General features: G+C 46.3%; 3 protein-coding genes across 4 annotated transcripts in view; 2 read left to right on the plus strand and 1 right to left on the minus strand.

Moving 5' to 3' along the window:
* The first annotated feature begins 5,222 nt into the window (after positions 1-5,222).
* The window catches only part of LOC117648164, a 32,520-nt gene continuing 10,049 nt past the window's right edge, over positions 5,223-27,693 (plus strand). The window contains exons 1-2 of one of the 2 annotated variants that reach the window (XM_034390418.1): positions 5,223-5,645; positions 6,308-6,402. The gene's annotated coding sequence lies outside the window, so the exon portion shown is untranslated. Of the gene's footprint in view, positions 5,646-6,236; positions 6,403-27,693 lie in introns of those variants that run through there. The other variant, XM_034390424.1, reaches the window with a different exon arrangement.
* Positions 6,274-19,330, plus strand: LOC117648165. The gene is made up of 7 exons (XM_034390428.1): positions 6,274-6,418; positions 6,505-6,753; positions 8,499-8,654; positions 9,357-9,586; positions 16,898-17,057; positions 17,149-17,661; positions 18,368-19,330. The coding sequence occupies exons 2-7, from the start codon at positions 6,727-6,729 to the stop codon at positions 19,247-19,249; spliced, it is 1,968 nt and encodes a 655-aa protein (XP_034246319.1). The 5' UTR covers positions 6,274-6,418; positions 6,505-6,726; the 3' UTR covers positions 19,250-19,330.
* On the minus strand, positions 20,371-27,126 carry LOC117648172. The gene is made up of 10 exons (XM_034390465.1): positions 26,826-27,126; positions 26,479-26,740; positions 26,165-26,401; positions 25,562-25,951; positions 25,275-25,325; positions 24,006-24,173; positions 23,243-23,325; positions 22,872-23,099; positions 21,681-21,990; positions 20,371-20,673 (listed from the first exon to the last, which is right to left on the minus strand). The coding sequence occupies exons 2-10, from the start codon at positions 26,665-26,667 to the stop codon at positions 20,617-20,619; spliced, it is 1,713 nt and encodes a 570-aa protein (XP_034246356.1). The 5' UTR covers positions 26,668-26,740; positions 26,826-27,126; the 3' UTR covers positions 20,371-20,616.

Genomic DNA, 27,693 nt, shown 5'->3' on the forward strand with positions numbered 1-27,693 from the left:
TCCGTGCCGCAGCGCTGTATGTTGTCCCCTGAATGTAGGCAATTTCAAGGAGCCGAGGCCCAAGAATTGAACCTGTTTACCGTGTATAACATTCATTTGTTTAGTTTGAGTTGTCCCGTAAACAGTTTCATTTGATTCTCCCGACAAATGGCCAAAATGGAGTTCCCCCCCTCTTCCGCTTCCTGGATATGTATTACTTATCCTTCCACTGTGTACCTTGACTCCGCTTTTCCTCAGGACAAGGGGAAATAACCCCAGCCAAATTTTTACACCAAAATTCATCAGATATGAAAGATTCACTGAAATTCATTGAAATTTATCAAAATTGACTAATTCATCTAATTTTGACTAAAATTAATCAAATTTCGACTGAAATTCGTCGAATTTCGTCTGAAATTCATCGAATTTTGACTGAAGTTCATCAAATTTCGACTGAAATTCATCGAATTGCGAGATTTGTACACCTAAATTCACAGTGATTTCCCCTTGCCTCAGGACGTGGGCCAGAGCCGCTGAGGGCCGCCAGGACTCCGCCGCACTCCGTGCGCACGCGACCAGCTTGGGCCGCATCCGAGGCGTGCTGCAGCAGGCGCTCCAGGACTTCGTGGAGGAGCGCGCCGCTGCCAGGCAGAGGAAACCACGAGCTCGGACGAGGTAAGGAGAGGGCAGCGACGAGCACGAGACGCGTGCTCCATCCTGACATGCCAGCAGGAATATTGTTGAGGATTTTGTAACTATGTTCCAGATCGGGACTTCGCTGGAGTCTGGCCCTCCTATGGACCCGAGGCCCCTTCCACAGTCTAGCACTCCGCTGGAGTCTAGAAATCCCCGGGCTTCTGGCACTTCTATGGAGTCTGGTACTCCAGTGGAATCTGGCACTCCTGTGGAGTCTGGCACTGCTGTGGAGTCTGGCCTGCTGTGGAGTCTGGCACTCCTGTGGAGTCTGGCACTAAGTGGTACCTGCGGAGAGGTGGTATGGAGTAAAGCCAGATATATCAAATCTGAAGGTGTTCGGTTGTGTTGGATTCACTTTAACACCCAAGGACAAATTAAAAGGGAAATTTGATTCAAGGAGTGAAAGAGTTGTGATGTTAGGCTATTGTGTCAATGGGTACAGGTTGTGGCTGGTAGATAAAAGTAGAATTATTTTGGCAAGAAATGTAAAATTCTTCGAACATTTGACTAGATTTCCAGATGAAGGTGTCCCAGATGTTGATGATGGTGATTTCAGAGTAGAGAATGAAGAGATTGACTTAAATCAAGACACAGGAGAAAATTTAGAGGAAGATCAAGTTCCACAATTACCCCCACCTGACTATGTTGATGGTAATGGAGGTCATAATGAAATTGAACCCCCTGCTATAAATATCTTTGAAGTTGAACAGGATCAGCAACAGGAGGAGGTTCCACCCGTGAGGAGGAGTTGCCGAATCAGGGTGAGACCAAGGCACCTAGAAGACTTTGCCATGTTGGCACAAATAGCAAGGTTTGCTGATGAGGTGACTGAAGAGGAACTCTGTACTGGTATGTTACCAGTAAATGACATAAAAAATTCAGATATTGACAAGAAGGTTTCTTGGTACAGGGTTAGTGAACATACTAATGATAGCAATATCTTCCCTGATTGTGATACCTCAATGGTCCTGAGCGCAGTAAGTTACTGCAATTCTGTCCCTCAAAGTTATGAGGAAATATTAAGCAGAGATGACAGAGAACAATGGCTAACAGCTGTGAGTGAAGAACTCAAAGCTTTAACGGACTGCAATACATGGAATCTAGTAGCTCTTCCACCAGGAAAGTTTCCAATAAAGTGCAGGTGGGTGTTTGCAATTAAGCATGATGAGAATGGAGAAATCATAAGATACAAGGCCAGGTTGGTCATAAAGGGATGTTCCCAGAGAAAAGGTGAAGACTACAATGAGAACTCAATCTATGCTCCGGTTGCAAGAATGGCAACGCTCAGAATCCTACTGGCTACCATCAATAAGAAAAATCTGTATACAAATCAGTTGGATGTCAAGAATGCCTTCCTGAATGGGAATCTTAAGGAGGAGATATACATGGCTCCCCCAGAAGGACTGAGAATCAAAGGAAAACTGGTGTGTAAACTCAATCGTACCCTCTATGGCTTGAAACAGGCACCAGCCGAGTGGAATCATAGATTTGATGAATTTGTTCGGAAATTAGGTTTCTCCAGATGTGAAGCTGACAGGTGTTTGTACTTTATAAGACAAGGACGTAATGTGTGTTACCTTCTCTTGTATGTAGATGATGTAATTCTAGCTGCAGATTCTGAAGAGTGTATAACTTCAGTCAGGAGAAAACTGATGTCAGAATTTCAAATGAGGGATCTAGGAGAGTTAAAATATTTCCTAGGGATCAGAATCTCTCGGTCTGAGGGAAAACTGTACATGAGTCAAGAAAATTATCTCAAAACAGTACTGAGACGATTCGTTGGTAAAAACAAGTTAGCATCAGTAAAGATTCCTCTACCATTGAAAGGAAATCATGCTGGGAAAGATAATCCAATGCCTGATGATTTACAGCCCGTCCTAGGAGTGAAGCCTTACAGGGAGTTGATAGGAAGTTTGATGTACGCCTGCATGGCTACCCGCCCAGACTTGTGTGTAGCTGTTAATTATTTTAGCCAGTTTCAAGCGAGCCCACTGATGTTGCATTGGAGGGGATTGAAGAGGATACTGAGATATATTCAAGGTACGCTGAATCATGAATTATGTTTTACAAGCCACTCTAATGTCCCATTGGTGGCCTATGCAGACGCTGATTTTGCCAATGAGTTTGATCGAAAATCATTATCTGGATCAATTGTAGAACTATTCGGTGACTTAATTATTTGGAACACTAAGAAGCAGAATACTGTTGCACTGTCATCAGCAGAAGCAGAATATGTGGCACTTGCTACAACAACTGCAGAGGTCTTGTGGGCAAAACAGTTAGTCATAGAAATGGGCATTGAAATTAAAGGACCAATAACGTTGTTTGAGGATAATCAAGCTACCATAAATTGCCTTGATAGTTGGACTGCTAAAAGAATGAAGCATATAGATATAAAATACAATTTTGTCAAAGACCTACAACAGTCTGGAGTAGTTTCAGTAAAATATATCCAAACCTCTGATCAAAAGGCAGATGTGATGACCAAGCCATTAGCGTTCGAGGTGTATCAAAGGCATTTGATTGGGCTGGGTATGGTAATGAAAGATAATAACTCATAATGTGACAAATGTTTGTACATGTAATGTGAACTGATGTAAATAAATCTAAGTTACAAATAAATGTAAAATTGAGGCGGGGTATTGTAAGATGCAATTTTCCATACTGAACTAGGAGCTGTTATGTGTAGTATGAGAGGGCAGTGACAATCTCCTGTCTTGTTTCCGGTTCCTTGGTGCTGTCGGACTACTCACTGTCTCTGTGCTGTGTACTGTAGAAGGTTGTCCTGTGTGTCCAAGTGTGAGAATATATATCTGTTGCAATCTAACTGAGTGCGTGTGTTTCACTGGATCAAACCCCATAACCAATTATCACAATATTTTGCATTCTAATTACCCTAATACTGTATCTGCTGGTCCTAACCTTCCTGTGTTTTGTGTTCATGGATGAATTTAAAGAATTGGAAGTTGGCAAAAATAGTTTGGGCGAAACTTAAGGGTTCTGACTGGTGGCCAGGTAATGCAAACTAACAATTTAACCTAGTCAATAAGCACACTTCAAACCCTTCGAATGGAAATTGAGCTGTCAAGGCATATTGCTGGTTGCCACACTGCTGCCTGGCTGCGAATATTAGAACTTGCCACTGTGTTAGTTAACTAAAGGATCGTGTTGTGTCATTGTAGGCATGATTTAACATTTCGGAACAAGGCTGTCTCAAGTTAAGGAAAAATCAACAGATCAACACATTAACAGATCAACGGCGGGTCGGGGAGTAAACACTAATGAATCAAATGTCTTGGGATGACCTAAGTACTCAATTTCTTCAACATATTTCTTTGTTTTAGACCTATTGTGCCATCCCCAACCCGTCCCGATCCGTTGATGTGTTGATCTGTTGATTTTCCTTAACTTAATACGACCCAACTATCTAACCCCTTCTCCCTAGTAAGGCCAATTTCAACCCAAAGGTGTTTTTAATTTTTTTACGAAACATCACAGTTCTAGGTGAACACGATCTTTGCGTATACCAATAGGGTACTTTCGTAGATCCCTGAACCGGAAGCACACAGACGCCATGTTGGCGGAAGCAGATCCAAACTTGACATGGGAAAGAGACGTTAGTCAAACGTATCGGCCACACTTGAACATAAACAGTAGTTTGATACTTGTTTGCAGTGCATGTGTGTTTCGCGAGCAATATTTTTACAGCTCGGCCATAGTTTTAGATCCGAAGAGAGGTTAGTTTCCGGCCAATTTGGCGTCTGCTGGTCTGCTTGCTTCCGGTTCAGGATCTACGAAAGTACCCTATTTGTACGCGGTTTCGTACAAAAAATGGGGAAATATGTGCAGTTTTTCGTACAAAAAATGTACGAAACGTTCGTGTGCCCAAAAAACTGTGATGTCTCGATCAAAATTGTACATACCATTTAGTGTGTTCAAGAAATGGCGCGGTTAGCGACATGAAAATTAATGCAATTTTCCTCAACGTTCTTATGTCGTAAACAGAGGAAACGATGCAGACCGTTCGTGGGCAAGCCGCACGCAAAACAGGAAAATTCGGATCTGGTCAGGACCGGAAACCAGGGGCCACCGTACCGGAAACGCGAGTTTTGAGTGGCGTATCGAGGCGTAACGTTTCAAAGGATGAAAAGACATACACTTTTGGCCGAATAACTTCTTAAAAAAGAACCATACCACTTTTACCCTGCGGTTTATGTCTTTTGACGAGCAATTTAACATGCGCTTCAGGTCCAGACCTCAAGCACCATATTTCTTTACCTCACTCTAGGAAGAATGGGGCTGAGCTACCGCTCCATTAATTGCGTGGCGTACTTGTGGACACTTTGTGACCCCCCCCCTTTTTCACCATGTAACGCGGGTAACGCTTAGCCAGACCCCACCCGAGTCTCACGGCGGAACGGTACGCAAAATTTGACAGGTAAACACTTTTTTCACACATACATCATGTATGGACTTCCGGAATGTGCCCTCCTAAAATTTTTCGCGAACCGCTAAGCTGAATTGGATCCCCCGTCTCTCATATACCACAGCGTTCCGCTAAACTCATTTTCCCAGTCCTACTTGAACCGGAGCGCCCTAACCATGATCTCATGTGCCTGTCCCAGTTTCCACCGTTTCGACGTTGACTCACATTCATGCTCGATCTCTGCAGTTCGTCGTCACTTGGCAAAATCTCTGAGCAGGCCAGCGGCAATGTTGAGGAGATCCTTCCTGACCATCAAGCTTCGTCGTCGTCGTGCAAACTGAATCCTTCGCTGGCTCAGCGCGATAACCGAACGTCCGAGCTGCAACGCTGGCCGACTGTTGTGTCTGCTGTACTGTTCGCCTTCGCTCCGCTCAACTGTCTCCCCTCTCCTCCTCCTCCTCCTTCCGCCTCCTTCTCTGCCTGCCTGCACTGCCTGGACCACCAGCCGCGCGCTTCAGAGGGAAAGGGGAGGGGGAGGAGTTGGGTAGTATACACGTCGCACATTCCAAGACCGTCTGTGAGGTCCGCGAAGGTCCGTCAGTACACAGTAGTGGGCCAGAAGACCGGTGGGGGCGGTTTAAATCCCGGCCGTGTTTTGAGCCCCAGAGTCGCTAAATGGGACTCGAAAGGAACGTATGACCCACCAATGGATTGCTCCCCGAACGAGGAATCCATTGGTGGGGTCACTCGTTCGGTTCGAGTCCTGCTAAGCGACTCCAGAGCTCAAACCGCGTTTAGAACTTTGGCCGCCTGCGTCGGTCTTCTGGCCCACTGTGCTTGCTGTGACGTGGGGGGCTGCCCCAGGGGTACCGAAGAAACGGCCTCCGACCGGGCGACGGGCGACCGCTGCCGAAATCCCCTCCCTGGTGCAAGGTTTCCCGGAAGTCGCCCCTCTCCGGCCGAACGAGCGTGCCAAACTGCGCTCCCCTGCGCGGGAAAGTCCCCCGGAGCGCCTTGCTGTCTCGCCGGAGGCTTTCGGCCTGGGTACGCGGTTCGGGTACGCTGGTACGCTCGGCCACCGACCGAAGTCTCGAGTTCGAGTCAAGTTGCAAAGCATCATGGTAGCAAGCCGGGCTCTTCTAGCTCCGTTCACGCGTTTTCGATTGTGATTTGTTAAACAAACTGTTGGTACTTACATTGTCGTAGGTGTGGACGAGAAAGGCAATCACTTGTTAGTGTTTGATCCGGAGGAGCCTTTTCAGCGCGCTTTCAGTTCGTTAGAAGCAGCCCTGTTTAAAAGGGTACTTAGTGTAATATGTTACGGATCCTGAGAGTGTTTGAGTGATGGGGATGTTTACGTAACCATTCTGTTAACGTAACCATTCTGTTAACGTTTCTTTCAGCTTCAACTCCAGAGCCTCTCCGTGGCTCCGAGTGTGGCAAGCCTGCTGCGCTGCGTACAACGGCACAACCGCAGTCGCCACGGAGCAGTCGCGGCAGAAAGCAGAAGCAGGCGAGGCTGTTCGTAACTCTCCGGGCAGCAGCAGGCCCCCCGCTCGCCTTCCTCACCTTACCCGAACGGAACTTGGCACTCGACACGGCTTTATTCCATAACATTGGAGTACATGGCGACTTCAACTGCAACTGGATGGGTGAGTGAGTGCGAAAGTTAGCGTAGGCTATCCTAGGGCAAGCTTGCCTGCCCCAGGGAGAACAAAATAGTCCAAATTATGTCACTATGACCTCAAAATGAGCGATCTTTGGTCTAAATTTGGTCCATTTTGATGTGCAAAAGACAGCTGATAACTCAAATAGTGTTTTTATGAATTCTATGTAAAAAGAGTCATCTCAACTTAACTGGGCCTTCATTTTAAAATAAGACGGATTAAAGAGGTAACTCCAAAGATGTATTTGAGAATTATAGACTACACAGAACTTAGCTCCTCTTGAATTGTCCCCAAGTTCTATCTCATTTGCAAGAACTAAGTGCGCGTGGTTCCGTAGTCCATCCTAACGTAAAAATTTAAATCACAGAAACCATCCACTTTTGAAAATTTTCAGTTATTATACCTTGTGCTTTTTTGACACACATCCATTTGCTTGATTTATTTGTTAAGTTTTAGTTGATCCATGAAGCGGAAGGAGGGAATGACTCAATTTTCATCATTTTTCAGGAGAGACAACAGACTGTTTGCAGGGAAAAATGAAAATGAATAAATGAACGATGCTAATGGCCATTTGTCAAAAATGCATAAGTAATTACTATCAAACATTTTTAATGTGTATAGATTAATTCAAAACCAGTTTCTGTAATTTTAATCTGTAAATTGAAATGGACTATGGAATCATGTTATGGAGTCATGTTCACTTTGTTCTTCTAAAGGAAAATAAATTTGGAAGCAATTCAAGTGGAGCTGAGGTGTCCGTTGAGTCTATATTGCTCTGGTTCATTTTTGGAGTCACCTCTTCTATCCACCTTATCTTAAAATGAAGGGCCAGTTAAACAAGTTGAGTTATCTCCTTTCGTCATTTTGTGCAACAGAGTCATGTGGACTGAAGCCGAGACCGTAAAATGGAACAAGTTGATTTACATCCATTGTTCATTTTATCCTAAACAACTGGGATTCAGTAAATAATTTGGTGTAACGATGTGAACCATCCTGAGGCACTATAATATAATTAAAAGCTCATTTTGGAGATTAGTAAAGTTATTTCTTTCTTCTGCTTTTTCCAAGATAACATAAGCACACTTTTTTGAGTTATCATTGTGTTTTGTTGTCATTGAACGTCCCCAACTCCCCAACTGCAGAGAACAATTGCTGAAAAGTTAGAATCAGCCTTGGAGCTGCTTGTCGCTAACTCAACTTTACACTCTCAATTACACGGGAAATGGAATCAACTCAACCAAAGTCAACATGACTCCGTTGGAAATATTGCCCACAGGAGATAGCTCAACTATTGTTTTTATGTATCTTTTGCAAAAAAGAATCAAGTCAACGTAACCCCCTATGGAACAAAGAGCCCAGTCCAAGTTTATACAACTCCGTTTCCTATTTTAAGGGAAAGTGATAAATATCAGAAATCTTCTACGAAGTGGAACTGGTTATCATTTATAACGTTCATTCTTTGAGTTTTAGTTTTTGCTGCGAACAGTTTTTTGTTTCTCCTGAAATATGGTCAAAGTGGAGTTACCCCCTTCCTCTGCTTCCTGGATCAATTTTGTCACATTAGTTTCAACGTGTTGTCACGTTCCTGGAATGAAAGTGGTGTTGGGGCATAGTCTTTGATTAACCAGTGTACCCTTGAAAAGAGTTCCTTGGCAGCAGTTAGGCTCGACAGGAACAAAATCAACATTTTTTGTGGAGTCTCTCTCAACCGTTTCTTCCCCTGGTCTCAGATTTCTACTCCAATGGCTGCGGAGTGCTCCAACTGCGGTCAGAAGTTTGGCCCGCACTGCCAGCCGGCCGGGGTGCACAACTGCGGCCACACGCCGTGCCAGTCCTGCGTGGAGGCGGGGCCAGCCTCGGAGAGCCGCTGTGGCGTGTGCCGAAAGGTGAGGACTGAAGCTAGGCTGCCATTGGCTGTCTGCTTCTCGTAAAACATTTTACACTCTCAAGTCTCGTAGTGACTTTTTATCTCTTGCCAAAAAGTTTATTGTGCAACCGTACGTAATAAGTACTATTTTCTCTTAAGCTATGCACTATTTTGCTCATTGTATAATGTGCTATTTAGCCCATTAAACCTGACTTTTTGTCATTTGCAATGAACTTTTCAATTTCTACATGATCTATCGACACTTCATCTCCAAAACGATCAAAATTGTGCATAGCTAAAGAGATAATAGTGTATGTTACATTTGCTCAAAAACCATTACAAGCAAGAGAGAAAAATGTCCTCATAGGTCTGAGAGTGAAAAACATTTTACGTCTGTTCAAAAAACTTTGTAAGCGAGATAAAAAGTCAGTACAAGGGTGAGAGTGTATGTACCAGCCAGGTACACACCAAATTAAAAGGCGCACTCGCAGACTCGTACTGTGTTTTTGTCAGATAACGTATGACATTTGTGCACATTAATAAGCGTATTAACTTTCTTGTTTGTTTCAGAAACATGATTTTCAATTTTGTCTTGTCGAATCTGTTGAGCTTCTTATCGAAATTCTATTATTGTGCACAAACTTCATTGAGTATTGATAAAATGTCGATTGAAGGATGCGAGTGCGGGTTTTAACATTTGGACATCCGTCTCCTTTCGCAGAGGTCTAGGTCGAGCCAGATGGCCTGCAAGGAATTCGACGCCGGGTGCTCCAATCAAGGCGGCCATCATCGCCTCCACTGCGACGCGCTGCCCACCGATCAGTGCCTGGGCGAGCACAAGTCCTGCAAGGTACAGCGCTTGACCCGGGACTCTGCTCGGAGCGTCGCCGCCATGCACGACGGCGTGGCCGCAGAGCTGCAGCACGCCCAGGAGAGCCTCCAGGGACTGAGGTAGGCACGCACGAAAGCCTTGGCCAAGTCAACCAGAAGGTCGGTTGAGAAAAGAGAAGTCAAATTGCTTACAGTCTTAATACAGAAATAATGTTGCTTATGTTACATCAAGTTTGTTTAACTTGTCTTAAAAAAGTCATAAAAAATCACCCCTATGGACACACTCTAGTTTCTATTTAACAAGGTAGGTGTACGCCAGACCGTGTCTTGTCGTAACAGGCTTCGCGATGCTGCGCCAGTTTCGACAATCCACGCCTGGCGTTTGCACCTACCTTGGCCTGCGGCGCTAGCCTGCCTTCGGCAGGCCATGGCTAGCCCATCGTCGGTTACTTCTAAATTGTTGCATGCTGCGCCCCCCAGACCCCCCTTCATTCCAGATAGAGTTGCTTCATCTACAGATAACACGATCTTGACCGTCGTTACTTTTCAACTTGACGGGGCTGGGGGGCTCCGCCCCCCAGACCCCCCTGGGTCATTCCATGTGAAATCGACAAGGTTCAAATCGACCAGTGCTCCGATTTTGATGAAACTTGCAGCGATTGTTGGTCTTATGGTCCCATTGAAGTTGCCAAAATATTTTGGTCGAAATGTCAAAGGGGTCTGAGTAGTGCACGATTCAATTTTTTTCACTTTTTGTGAATGGGTATCCGTTTTTTGCTAATATCTCCGGAACTATTCGTCGTACGACAAAATGAGTACACCGTTGGAAAGAGGAGAAAAACTGAATAAATCAAAAAAAAATTATTTTTTTGGAGAAAAAAAATTTTCTTTTATACTAAACTCAAACTTTCAAAGTTATGTTTGAAACTGTTCCCCTTCATCAAATTGACATGCTATGGCTCAAAAAGTAGCTTTACCCTTCCCCTAAACGAAATGTCAATCATACAAAGTACTTTTTTTCGTTTGGGAGAACGAGCGATTTCCGTGGACCTCTGCACTGGATCCGGGCCTACCCTCTGCCTGAACGGTGCACAACGGCCCGGCGCTGTGGCACCGCGGTGTCCTGCCACCCACCCCCATCCCTTTCCGCAGTTCCCAGAGCAGAAGTAGGGGCGCCTGGAGGGTAGGCCGCACCCCGCACGCCGCCCCGGGCTCCCACGGTCACCGCCCAGCAGGTAGGCAACTCATCCTACGTTACTACCCCTCTTCCCCTGTCCCCTCCCCCTACTCTCCATCTCCTTCTTGACCTTCAAATTTTCAGTATGGCCCTAGGCGAGAGTTTGTGTTGCACATTGTCAAATGTTTGTTACCAGACTGAGATTTCTTTCAATTGTTAGGAAATTTAAATCGAACACAACTTTAAAATGCTGGGTGTTTATTCAAAGTTGTTTTTATACATAAAAATTATCTGACCTTCCTCTGAACCTTTAAGTAGTATAACTGTAGCTGCAAGTTATACCTTGCTTCAAAACATATTTTTTTCTTAGATTTTAATTTTACATCTGCTGCCTTAGCATCACTTACTCGAAGTTTCACATTGTCCCTTTGGCTTGAAAGTACGGATTAACTAGACTTACAATGTCATGTAGACTAACAATTATAACAATATCAGTAAACTTGTAACTTCTTGGTTGTCCAGTAGCTTCCATAACTTGAACCGAAAAGTTTTCATCCTCTTCATGGAATTCAGATACGCAGCCTAGCTTCCAGGAATTTTCGTCTTCTGTAAATGTTACAATCCTTTTACCTCACTATAGTCTAGTTCAATTCTTTGGTACATATCTTCTTAATATTAATTTTGTATCTTGTGAATACAACTTAAGTAAGATATCCTTTGATGGCACTCTAGGAATTAAAGCATGGTGGGATTTGATTCCATCAATGTCAAAAGCTGTCTCAAATCTCACAAGTAAAGCCTTTTCATTTTCAATAACTTCTTCTTTCGGAACCCATTTAGCAGTCACTCCTTGAATGTTTTTAGACACCAATCATAGAAATCATATGCAATTGTTATTTGTGGGTCTTTTGCTGTTAAGCGTAGGCAATGCAACATTGTAGTATGTTTGATCATGCCGCCCACACCATCACAGGCAGTTTTTCCATGGCTCGTAGCATAAAAGTGCCATTCTGCAGGTACTCCAAAATCCCTTTCATGAAACCATACATTGGCGGCAGCTTTTTTATTTTTGTACTGAGCAGCACAACCGTCTGAAAAGTATTTGATTTTAGCCAGCTTTATCTTGAGGTCCTCAGTTATATGACGGATCAATTTTTTCTGAAATGTATGCACTGCAGCAGTACTATGATCCAAGTGATCTGATATCAAAACAAATGCTGAGTGGCATACTTTGCCCTCTGCATCTTTATAATAAATCAAACAGGGATGCAATGTCGCCTGTTTATTATTAAAGTACCACCCCTGGGAGCTATTTTGTACAACAAAAGAGAAATTTTCTGCAAAGTCAACATTAACAACACTTCACCATCTTTTAATTTTCAATTGATTCCTTATAGAAATTTGCTTGCACTTTGCTAATAAAATCATGGGGTATGAGACTTTCAATCTGCGATATAAACTCAGAAATAAAATCATCAGTAGATTTACTTAAGTTACAATATTTGCCCGGTCTGTGGACTCCCACTGGTTGTAAACCCAGTGGAAATCATTTCTGAGTCAAAATAAACTTCCAATTTTTCCTGTAAAACAGTGGAATCACAACATCATTACATCTTCGAAAAAAACAGTCTTCACTAGGCTCTGAGCATAAAGCAACTTTTTGCACGCTTTTATATTTTCTAATCCAGCTTCACTTAGATTTCCCGCTTCAACATAAGTTCTGGATTCTGATGATAGGTGCACACACAAATCACATGAGTCCCGGCACTACCAGCTAATACACACTCTTTTGGTCTCAGTTCACAAAATTTAGCTAAAGAGACTTTGTGATCAGGGTGTTCTTCTTTAAACTTTTGATGCAAGCAACTGAGAGTAGACAGCACTAGTCTTTTAGTTTTCTTCACTCTCTTCCCGTCCACTAAAACACTCAGTACATCTTTGGCTCCAGGGAGAGGCCGACTTATGTCGTCCCTGTAGTAGAATTTGGTGATCAGCTCCACTGTCTCAGGTGAAAGTTTGCGTCCCACTTTAGGACCCGGGCCACACAGAATACCCTTGTCTTGCACTAGTAGACGGCTTTTCCTCGCCATGTAGTTGGATACCCCAAATGTGCTTTCAATCCTGGAAATGCTCCAACTTTTTGGTACAACTGATAAAGCTAATAATTTTTTATCGGGCTGGGGATGACAATCAATAAATTGCTGTAGTTGGCCTATTATTTCTCTGAAGTATGCTGCATCTTCGTCCTCAGTTAGTTGTTGATCAGAAAATTTTGTCAGCGCTGCTCTTATTTTCTTCATAACTTTACGCCCATAGCTCTTCTGAGTCTTTAATTTCCTTTCATTAACAGGAGAGAATCCAAGAGAGGACAGCCAAGTATTTAATCCATCAATACTCTCCTGAAAAAACTCTTCTTTAGAAGCCTTATTATCAGCAGGTACAGTGGGAGTTGTAATATCACTGGGGGCCAAAGTAGACCCTACACTAGGTGACGAAAATATAGGAGGGTTGGAAATTGAAGCCGGGTCAGGAGCGTTGCTTGAAGATTCTTGAGCAGCCTTTTCTGCGGCAGATTTTTCAGCAGCTTTGATTTTAGCGTTCAGGTCAATCTTGCACTTGACACACACTTTCTTGCCGGGCACCAAAGCAAGTCCAATAGTTTTGGCACTGTCCCGCATTTGGAGTGTAATAACATGCAATTGAGGAGTGCCAGTTTTTTTCTTTTTGGCTGGAGGGCCATCATGAACAGATGTTGACTGATGAAGACAGCAGTTTTTCTCTGGTGTGCTTCAAAGCGGTGAATGAACTTAGTGAAATGTCCATCACAAACATACTGCAAACTCTTTCTGCAGCCACTTCTGATCTTGAGCAAACGAATCCTTTCTGGAGATAGGCTGGCTCTTGCAGTGAAATCCCCAGAGCAGCACCAACATCAGGAAGATGTTGTACCTTTCTCAGGAAACACTTCTTGGTGTCTGCTCGGCCCATTGTGCAGGGGGAACCTGACCACAAAGAAACCAAACCTCAAAATAAAACAAGAAGCGTCATCAAACCAAAGCACAATCCTATAATATCAGATTTTTTAAAAAAGAGAAAGAACTCGTACACAAGAAAACGGACCTTTTCAGGGCATAAAATCGACTCAAAGTCAATGCTCAAAAATATTTACTCCAACAAGTAGTCGGTGCAGAAAGTAAACAAACCAAGACAAACGAACAACACAAGTTCGTCTTGTCGCCACAGCCCAAACACTGGCAGCACCGTCGGGGGAATGCCGTTTTCGCATCAACTTCGGCTGCACTTCGGCTGCGCCACGAAGCAAGGCTCGGGGTGAATAGGAAGGGTTGCCTACCTGCTGGGCGGTGACCGTGGGACCCGGGGCGGCGTGCGGGTGGCGGCCTACCCTCCAGGCGCCCCTACTTCTGCTCTGGGAACTGCGGAAAGGGATGGGGGTGGGTGGCAGGACACCGCGGTGCCACAGCGCCGGGCCGTTGTGCACCGTTCAGGCAGAGGGTAGGCCCGGATCCAGTGCAGAGGTCCACGGAATCGCTCGTTTCTCCCAAACGAAAAAAGTACTTTGTATGATTGACATTTTCGTTTAGGGGAAGGGTAAAGCTACTTTTTGAGCCATAGCATGTCAATTTTGATGAGGGGAACAGTTTTCAAACATAACTTTGAAAGTTTGAGTTTAGTATAAAAGAAATTTTTTTTCTCCAAAAAAAATAATTTTTTTTTGATTTTATTCAGTTTTTTCTCCTCTTTCCAACGGTGTACTCATTTTTGTCGTACGACGAATAGTTCCGGAGATATTAGCAAAAACGGATACCCATTCACAAAAAGTGAAAAAAATTGAATCGTGCACTACTCAGACCCCTTTGACATTTCGACCAAAATATTTTGGCAACTTCAATGGGACCATAAGACCAACAATCGCTGCAAGTTTCATCAAAATCGGAGCACTGGTCGATTTGAACCTTGTCGATTTCACATGGAATGACCCCCCTTTCTTCAAGGCAGAAGGCATTTGCCTGCAGAAAACACTATTTTTCGCCGTTTTTTTAGGTGTTTTTCGGCTATAAAAACTGAACTAGTTGAGCTAGGATGGTGAATTTGCGCGTGTGCCGAGCCAAGGACTCCCAAAAAGTGTGCAAAATCTCAGCCATCGGCCGAGCCGTTCAGGAGGAGTAGTGCTGACAGACAAACACACAACAGACAGACAGACAGACAAAACTTTTCAACCCCATCTGAGTAACGGGCTTCGCTATCGCTCAGCCAATCATGGTGCCTCTGGACGGTTTACGTCAAATTAATTCACTGCGCTCCCAGCAGTTTAGGAGAAAATCCACACGGAAAGAGGATATAACCCATCTTGTTCCTCATTACGGTGTAAACTTCATCGTAAAACTCAACATTCCGCTTCCACTCTAAATTTAGTATTAAATAGAAACAACTAAACCCAAGTCAACATGGCTCCAGTGAAAATATTGTCAATAGTAGATAACTCATCTTACATCTTTATGAATGTAATGTGTAAAGAATCAGGGCAACTTAAGAATCCTTCATTTTAACGACTTGAATTGAAGACCGTAAAACCACACCTGAGTACCTAACACTTTATGCTGACAATAGTTCCTCTTGACTTGTCTCCAAATTCCACTTCATTCAGGAAATATAAGCTTAATCTAGCTTCCTCTGGCCTGCTGCTAACATCGGCGACCCGTGGCGCTACCTCACGGACATTATGCGAACTACCGATATGGCGGGAGATTTTGAACTTGGAACATATCAAACAAGGTTTGGGAAGTGAATTTTGATCCGTATGACCTAAATTTCAATGAAGATGCTTCCCATGATTAAATATTGTGGCCTAAGTTGATCCCAGGCACATGATTGACTGCTTTTTGGTGTTCCCAAGAGCTCGGGTTGGGGTGGTCCCGACTAAAGCTTTTCTCGCATCTTTTTATTTTAGACCTAATGTTTTTCTTGAATTATTGATTGACTATTTTTGTGTTTGTGATCACTGATCATGTTAACCTAAGTTTCATTTGAACTTCAATGTTACTTCTTCTTGAACAATTGAGTGAACTTATTTATGCAGCTCCTTTTTTCTTTGACTTTTGTACGCAAATGAAGTGAAAATTAATGTTCCTCACCTTTGTTTAAAATTTGTATTAATTAAATCTTAGTATATACTAACAATTTGTTCACTTGCTTGCCCTTATTATCACAGTTAAGAGAGAATTATGGCTGTAGTGTCGATTTCTTTATAAACTGTGAGAAGGACGAGCAAGTGAACGATTGGTTAGTATATATTAAGATTAATTATACAAATTTTAAACAAAGGTGAGGAACATCATTTTTCACTTCATTTGCGTATAAAAAGTCAAAGAAAAAAGGAGCTGCATAAATAAGTTTTCACTCAATTGTTCAAGAAGAAGTAACATTGAAGTTCTAATGAAACATTAGGTTAACATGATCAGTGATCACAAACACAAAAATAGTCAATCAATAATTCAAGAAAAAATTAGGTCTAAAATAAAAGATGTCGAGAAAGCTTATAGTCGGACCACCCCAACCCGAGCTCTTGGGACACCAAAAGCAGTCAATCATGTGCCTGGATCAACTTTAGGCCACAATATTTAATCATGGGAAGCATCTTCATTGAATTTAGGTCATACGGATCAAATTCACTTCCCAAACCTTGTTTGATATTTTCCAAGTTCAAAATCTCCCGCCATATCAGTAGTTCGCATTATGTCCGTGCCGCAGCGCTGTATGTTGTCCCCTGAATGTAGGCAATTTCAAGGAGCCGAGGCACCAAGAATTGAACCTGTTACCGTGTATAACATTCATTTGTTTAGTTTGAGTTGTCCCGTAAACAGTTTCATTTTGATTCTCCCGACAAATGGCCAAAATGGAGTTCCCCCCCTCTTCCGCTTCCTGGATATGTATTACTTATCCTTCCACTGTGTACCTTGACTCCGCTTTTCCTCAGGACAAGGGGAAATAACCCCAGCAAAATTTTTACACCAAAATTCATCAGATATGAAAGATTCACTGAAATTCATTGAAATTTATCAAAATTTGACTAATTCATCTAATTTTGACTAAAATTAATCAAATTTCGACTGAAATTCGTCGAATTTCGTCTGAAATTCATCGAATTTTGACTGAAGTTCATCAAATTTCGACTGAAATTCATCGAATTGCGAGATTTGTACACCTAAATTCACAGTGATTTCCCCTTGCCTCAGGACGTGGGCCAGAGCCGCTGAGGGCCGCCAGGACTCCGCCGCACTCCGTGCGCACGCGACCAGCTTGGGCCGCATCCGAGGCGTGCTGCAGCAGGCGCTCCAGGACTTCGTGGAGGAGGCGCGCCGCTGCCAGGCAGAGGAAACCACGAGCTCGGACGAGGTAAGGAGAGGGCAGCGACGAGCACGAGACGCGTGCTCCATCCTGACATGCCAGCAGGAATATTGTTGAGGATTTTGTAACTATGTTCCAGATCGGGACTTCGCTGGAGTCTGGCCCTCCTATGGACCCGAGGCCCCTTCCACAGTCTAGCACTCCGCTGGAGTCTAGAAATCCCCTGGAGTCTGGCACTTCTATGGAGTCTGGTACTCCAGTGGAATCTGGCACTCCTGTGGAGTCTGGCACTGCTGTGGAGTCTGGCACTGCTGTGGAGTCTGGCACTCCTGTGGAGTCTGGCACTCTTATGGAGTCAGGCTTTCCTCTGGAGTCGCTGCCCCTCGAACTGCTGCTGGCGGTGCTGGCCTACGTGCCGACGGACCAATTGCTGCCCCTGCGGCTGCTGAGCCGTTACTGGAGAACGCTGATCCTGGAGGAGCCACTGTGGCGCCGCCGCCGCCTTGAGGTTCCCTTCGAACCTGGCTCCGGACGGCCGGCCATAGCAGCCATCCTGCGCTTGGCCCCGGCGCTGGACACTCTGAACCTGCGACTTTGGTATTCGTCTCACGGGCGTCTTTATCTTAAGGCTCTCGCCGAGGGCAAGTGCAAGGTACGTTCCAGTTTCGTCATCAGCACTCCTGAATACAAAGGGACTTACGTAAAACTTGGTATAAAAACAGAAGCCACTAAAAATGCTAACCTTTTTTTGCCGTTCTATAGCACTGAGATTTCAAACGCTAAGAGTATACCACGTATGGTGCAATGCGCTGAGATATCGCACCATACGTGCAATGCCATATTCCACCTTAGGTGCAATGCTTCCCGAAAATGCCCTATGCTTATGCATGGGAATTGGGAGGCATTGCACTTCATGTGCAATGCTTTTGAATTGCACCAATCGCTGCTATACTCATAGCGTTTGGGTTCTCAGTACTCATAGCGTTTGGGTTCTCAGTGAAGTCGTTTTTGGTCGTTATGACCGAATGGATTCATGTAGAAAGCTGAATTTTGGTGTGTAGTGAGCCTAGGACATACCTAATGACCCTGCCAAATCTCAACCGAATCGGCCGAGCCGTTCAGGAAAATTATAGTCCAGACAGACAGACACACACAGGCAGACAGAACTTTTTAATCCTACCTGGGTAACGGGCTTTGCTATCGCTCAGCCAAAAAGACGTAGATTTCCGTGGTTTTGAGTTACGGAGGCAGGCTGTGAGAAAATAAAAAGGACATTCCGTAGCTTTGTGCAAGTTTTCGTTATATGACCTCGGAGTCTTCTGTAATTTTGTTTTCCTTATCCTGTGTTTTTTTGACAGGTCCGCTTCCTGGATCTCAGCTTTACAGCTTACACGGTGTCGAACAAGTTGATCTCTGCAGTGTTCTCTAGTCATAGGACCACATTACAGAAGCTCCATATGAACCTACGTAGCTTACAGTCTAACAGTAACCTAGTGCCAGCATTGAAGGCCATTGACGCTTTGGAAGAGCTGAAAACGCTGCGTCTCAATACTAACTCGGGTCAAAGTCACGGTTTTGCCTTCAAAGGTCTTCGCCTGACGACTCTAGACATACCGGTGGGTCTGAAGATACAATTTGCTCGGGACCTTATCCGCCTGGGAAGAAACACTCTGACCACGGTCAAATGCGCTGCAGGAATGAACGAGCTGAAGACAGATTTGGCGCAGTGCGAAAAGCTCACCCACCTTGAAGCCACCATGTTGTTGGACGGGCTTGCTGAACTTGTCCCACAACTATCTCACCTGCAGTGCATAACAATACACGAGTCTCGTGATCTCTTTCAGTCTAAGGTGGATTGGTTCAAGTGGGCGAACAAAAACTTTTCCGGGAAGATCCATCTTGTTGTATCGAATTCTTCGGTCGATTGGAATAACTTCACTTCGTCGGCGGACTGCCTACGCAACGTCCACAGAGTGACGATTGAGCTCACGTCTAACGAGGCAAACCCACCTGGGCCCGTCGCAGAGCTCCTGCGGTCTTTATCGTCGGTAGAGCACCTCGTGTTGAACTTCAAGACGGACTTCCAGAGCGTGCTTGAGAGCTGGCCAGCATCAACGGTGCCTCGCCTGCAGTACCTCTCCATCTCAGCAAAAGACCAAGAAGACTCACGTGGCTTTCGGTCATCCATGACACAGGTTTTCAGAGCCTGGCGTCCTAGTCTCAATTTAAAGTTTCTGTAACTGCTTTGATCTCGAAACACAAAATTGTCTCCACTTGTTTCCATACGGTTTATTAATTAAATGAAACCAATTTTTGAAAAAGTTTATTTTATGCACTCGTCAGTCCTTACCGATACGGGTGCATTCCATGACAGAATAACAGGCCTTGAGACAAAGGTTGTCAGAATCGGCCCAAATTTTTTTTTGTGACACTTCCTTACCAGTAGACACTAAAAACAAATTTTTAGATTTTTAGAAATTTTTTTGTAGTTTTGGTCAACCATTTTAACCAAATTTTTACGACAAAAAATAAAAAAATGCAGATATCAAAAAAGACGTCATTATGGATTTGGCTGAAAATTTTTTTGTTGCTTCCCCTATTAGTGTACTAAGAGCCAGCAATCCCCCATTGAGGTCCCCATGTACAGGAATGGTGAAAAAAAATCAGGAACGTTGAAATTTGGTTTTTTTTTTCACTGTTTTGGGCTAAATTGACACTCTGAGGGTTCCGTCTCTTGTTTGACCTTAACGCTTGGGTCCCTTAATTGTTAGTACGCAGAAAAATAATGTTTTGAAACAGCATAAGTCATAAAAATAATTAGCAACAAATTCGTCGTTTTAAAACAAGCAAACTTGTTCACAAACAACGGCGTTGTCGAGGTTGGTAATTGTGTTGTTGTCTTAAAACAACAATTTTTAACAGTGTGCGTACTTAAATAGTCTGTCACATTTCCGTACGAAGGAATGGAATTTTTTGCAGTGTTTTGACTCATAGCTCTCACTGCAATTATCGCACATGCATGAAAACTAGCTCATTGGGAAGCTAGCAGCGTTGCCTACAATCGGCTCGCTTACACTACGGATCTATCTTGCATGACAAAGAAGTTATGGGCGAAATTGGCAGACTCCTCCCTCAGGGCTCCCCTGCCTGAATCGTGGCGCGTGTATCCCGGTGCTGCCCTCTACCCTGAGCTTGCCGTGTCGCCTTTCTCATTCCAAGACCATCTGTTTATACCCAAGTTATACTTGTACTAAGGGACTATCTTCCGCTGGGCTGTCATTTAGCCATACCATCTTGGGAGACGAACAGGGTTCAGCCGAGTGAGATGGTAGAGCAAAAATGTTCAAGTAACTAGAAGAAAAGAGTTTGACGAGATTCTTTATTTCCAAATTGAAAAGGGAGGAGAAAAATGAGTTTGAGAGGACTGAAGGTAGGAGCTTACACCTTTTCTCATGCACCACTCTTTCTTCCTGCCCCGGAGACAATCAAAGCCAACTCGCCTTCGGTGCGCCCGCTGCGGCCTGCGGCACGGGCCGTGGTGGACCTTTTCTCACCCACAGGTGAAAATGCGGCGCTGACATGTCCGGACGACACTGTTCAGAACTTCTCATTGTCCATCATCCAATATTTGCACCCTGTGCACTATGTGGGCTGTTCTTGGTGCCTGTCGAAAGTCAGTGAGAAATTAAGGCAACCCGCAACTTTGAAAGCTAAGTCATAACAAGAAGTAAAGAAAGCTAAAAACACAAAGTGCTGTATAATATCAATCAATTGATATTAAGATGAAAGGACTCGTTCTTTACTATTATGCAAATGAAAAGTGGATTGTAAATGATCTACATCACCTCGCTTATCCTGCCCCTGTTCAATGTGTTGAGAGAGGCTCTGCCGCTCTACATTGTGTTTTGAATTCCGCGCCCCCGCTTCGGCACCCCCGGAGGTGGCGCGCGGAGCGGCCTGCCGAAGTCCAGCCGAAGCTCATTCAACACGATCTTTAACCTGATATTTCTCCGAATTTATCATTGTGCGTGATAAAAAACATTCCAGGTTTTATATTAACTGAATGTAGGAGTTCATGTTCGTAATGGTTAATTTAAGGGTACCATTATTGGTGAAAAGATATAAGAGGTTGAAATGAGGTTAGTTTCGACACCGGCCCCAAAATCTCGTTTTTTACATGTTCGTTTTCTCAAAATTTTCCATTGAAAGTCGAAAAACAATCCGTTTACGATTTACTGACGGACTTTTGCACTTTAAAATGATACCATTGTCTTCTCTGTACATGTTGTAAGTTCTGAGATGAATGATATCCTCTGAAAAAAATTTTTTGAGCACAATACTCGTTCTCTTTACTATACCACTTTTCATTTGTTTGTGTGTAAAGAACGAGTAAAAAACAAAGTTTGCGACAAAACCACTTAACAATAAATGTGTCACCAAGTTACGACAACATTTTTGTCATTGTGGACACTTAATGTTTTTGTACAAATTTTTTACAAGACATCACTGTTTTTAGTGCACACGAACTTTTCGTACAAATTTGCACAACATTTTGTACAATTTTGTCCAAAAACAAGCGAAAAATGTGTCGGTTTTCGTACGAAGATTTCGTGGGCACAAAAGACTGTGATGTCTCGTACAAATTGTACATAACATTTGGCGTAGACCTACCTGCAGCAGGCGTCCGCTGGCGGCCAGGGCGGCGATCATGGTCAGCAGCAGCGGGTCGTCCTCGCCGTCCTTGCGCAAGGTCAGCGTGCAGGTGTCCCCCGGCACGCCGCGGAGCACATGCAGAGCTGCCAGGGCGCTGTCATCCTGGACGCCGTCCAGGAGGCCGCCGAGCAGCTGCTTGACGCGCGGCACCGCGTCCTGGAGGCACTGCCGCAGCACCCCCTTGGAGTTCCGCACGTCGTGCTGGTCGAAGCAGAGCGTGGACGGCGCCCAGCAGTCCACGCACCACGGCGAAGACCTGCAGCCATCACTGAGATTAAATATGTTGCGATCAATATACCAAATTTTGAACGAGGTATACTTTATCACTGAGAATCTTACTTAAGGGGGAACCCTGGTGAAACTTTCAAGTAGGCTTTAAAATGATCCCAGAAAGTTGAAACTTTGCCTAATTATTAGGTTCATTACGGTGAGTTCCCAAAACAAAATTCAATCCAAAATGTTGAACGGTCTCTGAGAAAAGTGGCTTTATAGTGTTTTTTAGAGCGTTGGGGAAAAATCTTCCTGCGTCTTTCATTGAAACGGAAAGTCTTAAAAATTTTTTTGGGTTATCCTAAAAATGTATAGAAGAGATTTTAGTGATGGAATTTTCAATTTTAACTTCTGTCCTGAGATATGGATTTTCAAATTTTAACATTTTAAAAAATTAATATTTTGCCTTTTTTTCAAACTTTAAGGTGTTTGTAAAAAAAGGAGGGCTGATATCAAGATTCTGTCACTAAAATTTGTCGACAAGTCATCAATGAATAGAGTCCATGCAAGACGACTCATGTAAGTGTCGACCAGGAACGCAGAAAGTCTTTCTATGACAAAATTTTTTGTCGACTGAGCAAAGCTGTGAAGTTGAGCGAATAAGCCAACGACAACTGATATCAACGTTATTTCTTTCTAAATGATGAAGGAACTACCCACATAGTTTAAAGGTGTTCAACCTGTTGAATCTGAAACCTTCTACGCACATTTTTATGTATGAACTTTGAAAAAAAACTATTTTTGGCAGTTTTGACCATTTTTTCACCAGGGCCCCTCCTTAAACGCAAATGATTCTCGCCAAGTTTGATCATTTGGGAAGAATAACAGAGTAAGCGGAAAATATCCAGATGGATATCACAGCGACTCCACGCGACCTACCTGACTGCGGGTTCCGGAAAAACCGAATAACCGCTTTTCAATTTCTCATCCTTCGTTTCGAAGTTCTCCTCCACGTCCATCTGGGTGACGATGTCGCAATGTTGGTCCTCCTTAACTGACGTACCGGGTAGGTTTTTCAGCTGAGAAGGATCTAATGGAGACGCTTCAGAGTCGTCTCCAACAGGCTCTTCTTTCTTCACAGAGGAAAACGCCATTGGCTCGGGAAAGCTGAAACAGAACGTTCAAAAGACTGCAAAGACCGCAAGGGGTGACTTCACTAGAGTGAACACATTGGCGAAGACGGAATCGCAATTGTCTCCAGATAAATGTTTTCTCGCAGTGACCGACCGGAAAAGCCAGTCCAAACGCACCTAGCGGCATTCCCCTGGTGGGCCTCGATGACGTCGAGGGCGAAGAAGTTGTCCGGAAGCTCCTCCGCAGGCCGGCCCCATTCCTGCAACACAACGCGTTCACACGACACGTTCCGCTTCACTGCGCCAGCAACTCGGTTCGACAGGGGGCAGGCCCAGCTTGGCCTCCCGGCCGCCTTTCCTCTCACACAAAACCTATGTGTGTACTACACTCCCCGAGACGCGTGCTTACTAGCACTTCGAGGTCCGAGGCGTCTATGAAGTGTGTACTTCTAGATACTGATCGGGCCACCTGCCGAAGGCTCGTAGACCTCCCTCCGACCAGTCGTTGAAAAGGAGCCAGGTTGGCTCCAGGAGGAGTTTCACTCGCAGGCATGCTTACTTCAACATGGAGCATGCTTTGTATGCGTACACACTTGACATTGTAGAGCAGAGGCGGATCCGCAGGAGACGGGTTCAGGGCAAGCGAACTCGCACAACACTGGTAAAACTAAAGCGTAACACTATGCTTGAGTCAAGCGCAGTTACGCTTGAAGACGTTACGCTTGAAGACGTTACGCTTGAAATCAAGCATACTCTAGAAATTTCCCCGTGAATTTAGATATGGGGAATCTTGGCGGATGAGCCTGTTACGCTTGATTTCAAGCGTAGACTGATAACGCTTGAAAACAGAGGGTAATGCTGCGCTTTAGTTTTACCAGTGAAGCTGCCCACTTCAACGCGCGAAGAGCGACTTTCTGACGTGAAGGCCTGGCGAACTCACCCCTTGCTGCCGCACGCGTGCCAGCGTCGCTGCCTTTTCTTCCTGCCTTTGGCCCAGCCGAGAGTCACAGAGCTCACGCAAGTTCAGCTCCTGGATGCGCTGATCTGGAGGCACCGTCACCTGCTCCACGGTTGCTGGGAGCAGCTCGTGCCGGGCTGTTCTTGGTGCCTGTCGAAAGTCAGTGAGAAATTAAGGCAACCCGCAACTATGAAAGCAGGTGAAAACAGGAGGTGTCAATCATTTCGGCAAATTTGTTTTTACTTTTTCTTGTTAAACGTAGATATCATCCGCAATTTGCAAGCTGCTGCTCGCTTAAACGGTTCAGATTTCTGATTTAGACGCATCTAACTTTTAGTCGATGACTTTGAACGCTTCTGAATCAATATAATTGGCATACATTACAAAAAGGGGCTCGTAGAGCCTCCTTCAGACCACCCGTTGGAAAGGTCTTGGCGAGACCTATCGAAAACCGCAATAAAATTTTTCGTCGGTCGACCCCATTTTTTGCCCTAGATCCAACGCACTCCTACTCCTACAGTGCCTTCCAAATTTGGGAGCTCTAGCTCAACTCTCTCCTTGTGCACAGACGACAACAACGATGACGACACACAGACAGAAAGGCAAATGCATAGGCCCTCCCCCTATTTTTTGAATGAAAGGGCGGGCCAAAAAAACACAAACACACACACTGCACTCTTAAAACCTTGCGAACCAACGTGTTTGTAAGCTTGCGAAGAGTCTCACTTGTTTGCAACGCGAAGGACGCATCCGTATTGCAAATCAGTAGTTCGCATCTTGCGAACAAGTGCTTCGCAATTTGCGAACAACCTGTTTGTATTGCGAACTACTAGTACGTAATACAATCAAGCCAAACTCTTCGCAAGTTGCAAACCAAATGGTTTGTAATGCGAATACATTCTTCGCAAGGTTTAAAGAGTGTGTGACGAAAAGCTACGAAAATTCTGCAAACAGCTTGTGGAAATTCTCTGTACCGCCCTTGTCAATGTTCTCCGTAGGACCATACAGTATTCCCGTAAGTCCGGACAGTATTCTCCGTAGGACCTTACAGTGACCTCCGTAGGACTACAGTCTTCCAGGTCCTACGGAGAAGACTGTAAGAGCCTTTGGAGAATATTGTTAAAAGGGCTACGGAGAATCTTGGCAAAAAAATTTACAGAATTTTCCGTATCTTTATGCCAGTCACAGTGCCACAGCGTGTTAGTCAACTGCCACGGCAAGGGTGGGGGCGTGCGTGCATTGCATACGTACATCAGTGGGGTGGGGTGATTGGATGGCCATTGTAACAGCAGGCGCCATCGCCTCGTCGGGAGGGCCCACAGCAGGCGCCACCGCCTCGTCGAGAGGGCCCACAGCAGGCGCTATCACCATCGCCTCGTCGAGAGGGCCCACGCAGGCGCCATCGCCTCGTCGAGAGGGCCCACAGCAGGCGCCATCGCCTCGTCGAGAGGGCCACGCAGGCGCATCGCCTCGTCGACGAGGGCCCACAGCAGTGCGCACCATCGCCTGTCGAGAGGGCCCACAGCAGGCGCCATCGCCTCGTCGAGAGGGCCCACAGCAGGCGCCATCGCCTCGTCGAGAGGGCCCACAGCAGGCGCCATCGCCTCGTCGAGAGGGCCCACAGCAGGCGCCATCGCCATCGCCTCGTCGAGAGGGTCCACAGCAGGCGCCATCGCCTCGTCGAGAGGGCCCACAGCAGGCGCCATCGCCATCGCCTCGTCGAGAGGGTCCACAGCAGGCGCCATCGCCTCGTCGAGAGGGTCCGTGGTCGGCACCCTCGAAGTGGCGTCGTCAGGGCCAGCAGCCACGGCCGCCTCCACCACGACGCGGGCGCTCTCGCGCAGCTCCGCCTCGTACCGGTGTCCACGGACCACGGACACCGCCCGACCGGGGGCCCAGGACGACACCACGCGGCTACAAAGCCAGGCCTAAATCAAACATTCAAACATGATTTCAAAAATGCCAGGATTCCTGGTACGTTTTTCCACCCCTCCTCCACTCTTTTTCCCTCCCCCCCCCCCTCCAGTGCCCCCGTGTACTCTACAAACCAGACTGTGTCTAATAAGTACACTCTGCAGTGTACATTGTAACACAATCCAGGAACCAGACCAGCGTATGTTGCTCATGCACTGCTGGCTTACCTCGTCTTCCGGTCGCACCATCAGTCGCACTGCAGAGAGGATGTAGTCCTTCAAACGGAGGTGCTCGTCCAAGCCGCGCAGCTGGTCAGGCACACCATGCAGGTGTAGGCAGTGCACGCGCTGGCGCCTTCTGCCGACGAAGCCGCTCTTCAGCAGCCTTGACAAAGTGGCTGTCGGGCTGCTCGCCTGGTAGCCGGGCGCCGCAACGCTTAGAGCCTCTCCGGACAAGCGAATGACCTGAAAATAACACAAACACACAGGGCGCGCGTTCAGTCAACTGCCACGGAAAGGGAGTGCGTGCATTACATACGTACGTCAGTGAGGCGGGCTGGTTGGATGGCCATTACCACAGCGAGCACCATCGCCTCGTCGAGCGGGTACGTGGTCGGCACCCTCGAAGTGGCGCCGTCAGGGCCAGCAGCCACGGCCGCCTCCACCACGACGCTGGCCTGGTCGCGGAGCTCCGCCTCGTACCGGTGGCCACGGACCACGAACACCGCCATGCCGGCGACCCTGGTCTTCACCACTGAGCGTAGTGTCTTGATCGACAGCGGCACCGCGTCCAGGTACACGACGCTGGAGAGGCAAAAGGCTAAATTAACGAATTCATTTTTTTTTACCGTGAATAACTGGGGCACGAAAACGAACGAAGGTAACTCACGATTGGGACCGGCGAGTCCTGAGCTGTAGTGTGCTCCTAAAAGCGATGGCCGCCTTGTGGACGCGGCGTGCACCCTCCTTGATGGCAGGCAGAAACAACGGCACCGCGGCCGCGGCCTCCAGCACCAACACCAGGTGCCCTTTGGCGAGGTGGCGGGACACGGTTTCTGCAACCACGGGGGACAGCAGGGCGGGCGGCGCTGCCTCGGCTAGCTGCTGGCCGTGCTGCTGGCCTTGCTCCTGGCCGTGCTCCTGGCCGTGCTGCTGGCCGTGCTGCTGACCGTGCTGCTGGCCTTGCTCCTGCCCCTCCTGGCCGTGCTGCTGGCCGTGCTGCTGGCCTTGCTCCTGCCCCTCCTGGCCGTGCTGCTGGCCGTGCTGCTGACCGTGCTGCTGGCCTTGCTCCTGGCCCTCCTGGCTGTGCTGCTGGCCGTGCTGCTGGCCGTGCTGCTGGCCTTGCTCCTGGCCCTCCTGGCCGTGCTGCTGGCCGTGCTGCTGACCGTGCTCCTGCCCCTCCTGGCCGTGCTGCTGGCCGTGCTGCTGGCCTTGCTCCTGGCCCTCCTGGCTGTGCTGCTGGCCGTGCTGCTGGCCGTGCTGCTGGCCTTGCTCCTGGCCCTCCTGGCTGTGCTGCTGGCCGTGCTGCTGGCCGTGCTGCTGGCCGTGCTGCTGGCCGTGCTGCTGGCCGTGCTGCTGGCCGTGCTGCGCCTTTCTCCTGGCCCTCCTGGCTGTGCTGCTGGCCGTGCTGCTGGCCTTGCTCCTGTTCCTCCTGGCCGTGCTGCTGGCCTTGCTCTTGGCCTTGCTCCTGGCCATGCTCCTCGACGGGCTGCAGACCCTCCATGGCGGGAATGACCTACGAACAAACAAACGAGTCT

This window comes from Thrips palmi, unplaced genomic scaffold, assembly GCF_012932325.1.
Source record: "Thrips palmi isolate BJ-2018 unplaced genomic scaffold, TpBJ-2018v1 HiC_scaffold_3, whole genome shotgun sequence".
Classification (NCBI taxonomy): Eukaryota; Metazoa; Arthropoda; class Insecta; order Thysanoptera; family Thripidae; genus Thrips; species Thrips palmi.